Consider the following 5,663-nt stretch of genomic DNA (forward strand, 5'->3'; position numbering starts at 1 on the left):
ATCCCATATGCCACAACTAAGAGTTCGCATGCAATAACTAAGACCCAGCGCAGCCAAATAAATATTAAAAAAGAAAAAACAGTGAAGGTGGACAGGGGTTGTGGGCACTGCTGATAAATGGTGTCTGTGCTGTGAGCTAGGCACCAGCTGCTGAAAATCGTAGGGGTCTGATGCTCTGAGCCAACAGTGGGTGCAGCCAGCTACTCAGGATGTGCCTGAATCGATCGGTCCTTTCAAGACACCCAGGCGCCCTCTAGAGGATGCTTGAAGAATCTCAAGCACCCTGCGAGCATCCTGGGTGCAGCCAGCTACTCAGGATGTGCCTGAATCGGTCCTTTCAAGACACCCAGACGCCCTCTAGAGGATGCTTGAAGAATCTCACTGCCTCCATCCTGGATACAGGGACTCTGAGGCCAGCTCTTTGCATTCTCTCTCCTTCTGGCTCCTGTCCAGATCCTTCCAATTTCTTCTTCCACCTACGGCCTCTGCCATAGTCCAACCCACCCATCACCCTGAGAGGCCTCTCCTATTAGGAACCAGCAAGGCCCAGCATCCTGGCATCATGGGGCATAGTGCCAACAATCTAGATTTATCCATAGGAAAGCATCCTTCCAAATACGTTAGGTCCCAAAAGCATCTTCCAGCAACCTGGATTTTGTACTACATGATGGCATATGTTCATGAGGCATGGATAGTCTCATTAACTCCAAATTTCACCACCAAGATTCTCTCAGCCCCCAGGGGCACCCTGCCCAGAGCCCCATGCCAAGCTGACCCTGTTGTAGTGGGGATCTTGAGAGTGCTCAATAACCCCTCTCTACATGGGCTCTTAGGGAGCAGGTGAGGGGAGGATGGCAAGAAGCAGGGTGGATCAGTCCCTGAACTTTTAGGTCAATTGGCCAAGTGAAGAGTCTGAGTGAGGAAGAGGTAAGCAAGACTCAGCTCAGGCCAGCCTGTGAGGATCCCTGTAAAGTCCCTCTGCCCTCTCTGACCACCTAAGGGGCACAGAGTCAGCCCCAGAGGGGAGAGCGCTAAGCCCCATCTCCTCCTCTGCCCATGTTGGAACCGGAGGGCCTCTGAAGGGGAAAGTCAGTTGATCAGCAGGTCCTTTCCAGGAAGGGGGTATCATTAAACTAATGACCAGCCGCATGGGGCCCCCTGAACTTTCCCTAAAAAGGATCCCAGGAAATGTGACCCAGGATCTTTAAGATGCTTGTGGAGAACGAGACTAGAATGAGAGCACCGAGGACAGGAGAGCTGTGTACCCTTTTGGGGACAGACTGAAACCAGCGGACTTAGAGTCAGGCACCAGGACCTTCGCATCCTGAGTGGGCGTCGGTCAGACCCTGAGGGCATCCCCACCACCGCCCGACGTGGCGCTCCTTCTCCCAGCCGTGGAGCGGGTGGGAAAGCCCCTCTCATGGCCACGTGGGCCGCATGGTGTCGGGGAGCAAGGTGGGGGTGCCTCCAGCTTGAGGGGATCAGATCCGCACTCTGTTCTCCAGAAGGGAATATGAAGTGCCCCCTGAGAGCTACAGATCAGCACATAACGACTCCACCCGAACACCTGCACTAGGAGATGATCAAACCCAGCCCTGCGTCCCTAGGCTGACCCCAGTCCCCCTCAGGATGCCTGCCTGGGAAAGCTCAATGCTGCCAGCAGAATTCACTGACCCAACCCTGACCCAGCCCCTGACCTCCCTTTCTTAGAGCATTTACTAAACAGGGCTTGTCATTGTGATTCCTTCCTTTGTCTTTCCTCCTCCAACAAGAGTGTTTTTCACAAGAACCTGAATGCCACTTCTTGAAGTCACTCATCAGGAAAGATAGAGGCCATGTCTCCTGGTCTCTCTCAGAGGACAGAATCCTGAGATAATTGCCACTCATGGGCACCCTGGCCTCATCACACTGACACTCCTAACACTGTAGTTTTCTCTTCTCCGAAGCTGCTTGAGACCCCACTGCCCTTCCCCACTCCTTCATGCGACCCTTAACCGCCCAGGGTCCTCTGCACAGATCAGAATGGGGCTCAGCTCTTTCCCCTCCTGTCGGTAGTCAGTGAGGAAGATCTGTTTTCACCACTTTAAAGTTCGATTATGTTTACCTTTGACACAGGCTCCCGGCCTAACCCTGGTTCAGCACTCCCTCCCCTCTGCGGTTCACTACAAACACACACACACACACACACACACACACACACACACACGCCAAACCCCCTTTTATTCAGAAGATCCAGGGAATGGGGGAGGCGGCAAGTTTTAAGTGTTTCTGGCCTTTTTTTGCCCCTTGCTACCTGGGTATCCCCAACAGCAACTCAGTCGTTACGGTTTTTGTTTTTTTTTTTAAGATTAAACCACTGATTTGCAACTTTTAGTAACAAATTTCATCTATATCTATAAAAACCAAGATAATTGATAACTTGATTTCAACTCAAGTTTTGACAGCAGTTAAAGTTTCACATTAAAAAAACTGCAAAATGTCAACTAAAAAAACAAACAAAATGCTGGGGACATGAGTTTGTACTTAAATGCTACCAACTTCAACAAATAGAGAATGGGTGCGAATCAATTCACATCAGTCCTCTGGTCCGAAACACACTTTCCACTGGACATGTCTTATTCACTCTTCTGGGTAGGCGCGCGGGTGGCTTCTTCAGTCGTTCAGTTTTAAAAGATAACTTTAATCTCTCTAGGTGGAGCGATTTGGGGTTGGAGGGTCCACGGCAGGTGAGCTGAAGACCAATGGTTCTTGCCTGCCTCCCTCACCCTCTGCCACCATCCTTGGGCTCTGGTTTTCCTGTGCTGTGCAAGCTCTGATCTTTGCTCATCCGGGGAAACAGGCCCCTGGCTTTATAAACTGGTGTGTCCCACCTTGCCTCTTTCCCAAGCTGAGTCAAAATATGGGCCGTTGAACCCACATCCTCCCCTCTGCCTGGGACTGCCGCATCCTCTGAACAAGGCCCGGGGTCTGGGCTGGGCTGCCCTGAGGCCCACAGGGAGCAGTCCTCCTGTGCCTCCATCCTCAGACTGGATGGAGAGGGCTTGAGAAGGGGGCCTGGCCTGCCTTCCTCAGAGCAGACTCGAGCACCCTCCAGGCCTGTCTTCCTGGTGCCCAGGAGGTGGCCACCACCCTCTGTACCCACAGTCACTTCCTCCCCTTCACACTGTCCACTGAGCGCAGCCTGCAGTCAGAAATCTGGGCTCCCCTCAGCCCGGCCCAAGCACCCCCATCAGCAGCCGAGTACCAGACCCTGGCTGGGTTGGGAGGGCTTCTGAGAGACATGGGTCCTCCAGCTGGAATGCCACAGCAGGAGCAAAACCAGCCTGAGTACCTTCCCTCCCACCGTTGAGCTGGCACTGGGGAGGAGAGAGGATACTGGTCTCCATGGCAAAAGCCACAGATGACCTGGTTCCTGTGGGCAGAGGAGTTGCACCTAGTCTCCGGTCTCCATTAGAAAAATACCTTTGAAATTTGGTCTGTTTGAAACCCTAGTTCTTAAAACACGTGGGAGTTGAACATAGGCTGGTCGGTCAGGCTGTGTGTGACTCTGGGTAGGAAGGCGGGGAGGAAGACAGCACATCTTGTTTTAAAAAGATCCTGAATGTGTGCAGGCTTCGGCTTTTTCTGGAATGGATTGAGGTTATTTCTGGTGCATGGTGTCAGGACAAACCTGTTCCTTTTAGCACCTTCTGTAAATAAACTGTTGAAATGTGGACCACACCCCTCCCAGGGGTGGCGGTGGGCGGGGTGGGGGTGGGGCTGGAGGCAAGGGAAGAAGAAAGGGACTAGCCCTGGAGGGGCTGTTTTAGCTCAGGGGACCCCTCTGTTCTTGCTGTTCTCCTGGGAAAGCATGACCTCCTCTTGGGACACCCCTTACACCAGAGCAGAGCCTGTGGGGACAGTGGGGTGGGCTGAGGGGCTAGGAGACCACTAATGAAATCAGGAGCCTGGACATACGTTCTCCTCTAAGACATAAAGGAAGCCAAATGAGGGAACAGAGTCTCTGAACAGAAAGGTGAAGCACTTGGTCAAGGTCAGAACAACTCTGGAGTAACAGGGCTAGGGTTTGGACCTGGGAGGTGGTGGGGGGTGGTGTGGAGAAATGCAGCTTGCCCTGTTCTCCCGTCCCTCCCCTCCCCACTCCTTTCCTTGAAAAGTCACCAAGGGAGTGAGAGGGTGAGCACAGACCTGACCAAGGATGCTGGGGGTGGGGGACAGGGACCACACAGGTTTCTGCCTGGTTGAAGAGTCTGGGTTTTCCCTGAGAAACTCAGAAGCAATGGATGTATTTGAAATTTCTCTTTTAAAATATCGGCCCGAAAGCCAGCATTAAAATGGAAGTGACTGGAGGCTCTGAAAGTGAAAGAAAGTGAAGTCGCTCAGTCGTGTCCGACTCTTTGTGACCCCATGGACTATAGCTCCAGGCTCCTCCGTCCATGGAATTCTCCAGGCAAGAATACTGGAGTGGGTTGCCATTTCCTTCTCCAGAGGATCTTCCCAACCGAGGGATTGAACCTGAGTCTCTTGTGCATCCTGCATTAGCAGGCAGGTTTTTTACCAGCTGAGCCTCGAGAAAAGCCTGAGCTTGAGCACACGTGTTTTTAAAGGAATGGTCACAGGCCAGAGTTTGAGACAGTCTTTATTGGAGCTTGGAATGTCATAGCAATTCACCTTTATCAGAGGCAGACTGGTAAGATGAGCAGCAACGGGAGCAGGACGTCCGGCCTACATGAGGAATCCTGCTCGCCCGCAAGCAGTACACAGGCACACAGACACACACACTTCTACACAGACACGCACACGTGCTCGCTCACTCCTGGTGGGTCAGAGGCCAGGTACCCTTCCTGCCCTGCCTGCTCTGGGGGGATCCGCTGAGCTGAGACTGAAGGAAGCCACTTGAGGACCAGGGACGAAGGAGCTGGCGGCTGCAGGCGTTTTGTGGTTTGGGAGAAGGGGATCCGGGAGGATGGGAGAGACTGCCAGGGCCAAGCAAAGGGAGCCCCCCTGGGCCAGGGCATGGAGAGAAGATGCTAGAGATGGGGCATGGGAGGGACAGGGGTGGGAGAAAAGGCCATCCCCTCTCCTTCACTCACTCCAACCACACAGCCTCACAGCAGGGGCCAGAGTCCTGGGCTGAGGAAGCCTGGGGAGCATCAAGGGGTCCCCTGTGTCCTAGGAAGGCACTGAAATGGGGAAGATCTTGAGGGCCTGGAGACTCCGCCAGGAACCCCAGGAGGGAAGGAAGGCGGATGGCAGAGCAAGGAGGGTCTTACATGCCGGTTGTCTGGGGGCAACAAGACTGGGGAATCCTGCTTCCCACCCCAAACAAGGGGTGGGAGATGGGCTGAGATGAAGCCCCTCTGGCCGGCAGAGGGGAGAGGGCCAGAGCCAGGGCTGCCCCTTCGGTCTCCAGGGCAGCGAGTGGGAGAGCCTGGCCCCGTCCATGTGTCCGTGGGGGCAGGAGGGAGGAACCGAGGCCTCCTGCCCCCGGGGCCTGGGCTACCAGAGCACGGCCCCGTCCAGGTTCCCGTAGCCCGGCTCGGCCCGCAGCTGCCAGTACGTGTTGTTAGTCACCCACCACTCCTTCCCGCTGCTGTCCGTCTGCCGCCTGGGAGGAAGGGGCCGGGGAAGGGGAGGGGTGAGCGTCCAGCACTGAGGCCGGT

The 5,663-nt window shown here is 54.5% G+C and overlaps 1 protein-coding gene across 1 annotated transcript in view; it reads right to left on the reverse strand.

The window, feature by feature from the left end:
• Positions 1 to 4,621: 4,621 nt before the first annotated feature.
• OSBPL7 (oxysterol binding protein-like 7) overlaps positions 4,622 to 5,663 on the reverse strand; it is a gene marked incomplete at its 5' end in the record, with an annotated part of 10,226 nt that continues 9,184 nt past the window's right edge. The window contains one exon of the mRNA XM_010843143.1: positions 4,622 to 5,608. Within this exon, the coding sequence (XP_010841445.1) occupies positions 5,500 to 5,608 (109 nt within the window). The remainder of the gene's footprint in view (positions 5,609 to 5,663) is intronic.

Source organism: Bison bison, unplaced genomic scaffold (assembly GCF_000754665.1).
Source record: "Bison bison bison isolate TAMUID 2011002044 unplaced genomic scaffold, Bison_UMD1.0 scf7180017864180, whole genome shotgun sequence".
Lineage (NCBI taxonomy): Eukaryota > Metazoa > Chordata > Mammalia > Artiodactyla > Bovidae > Bison > Bison bison.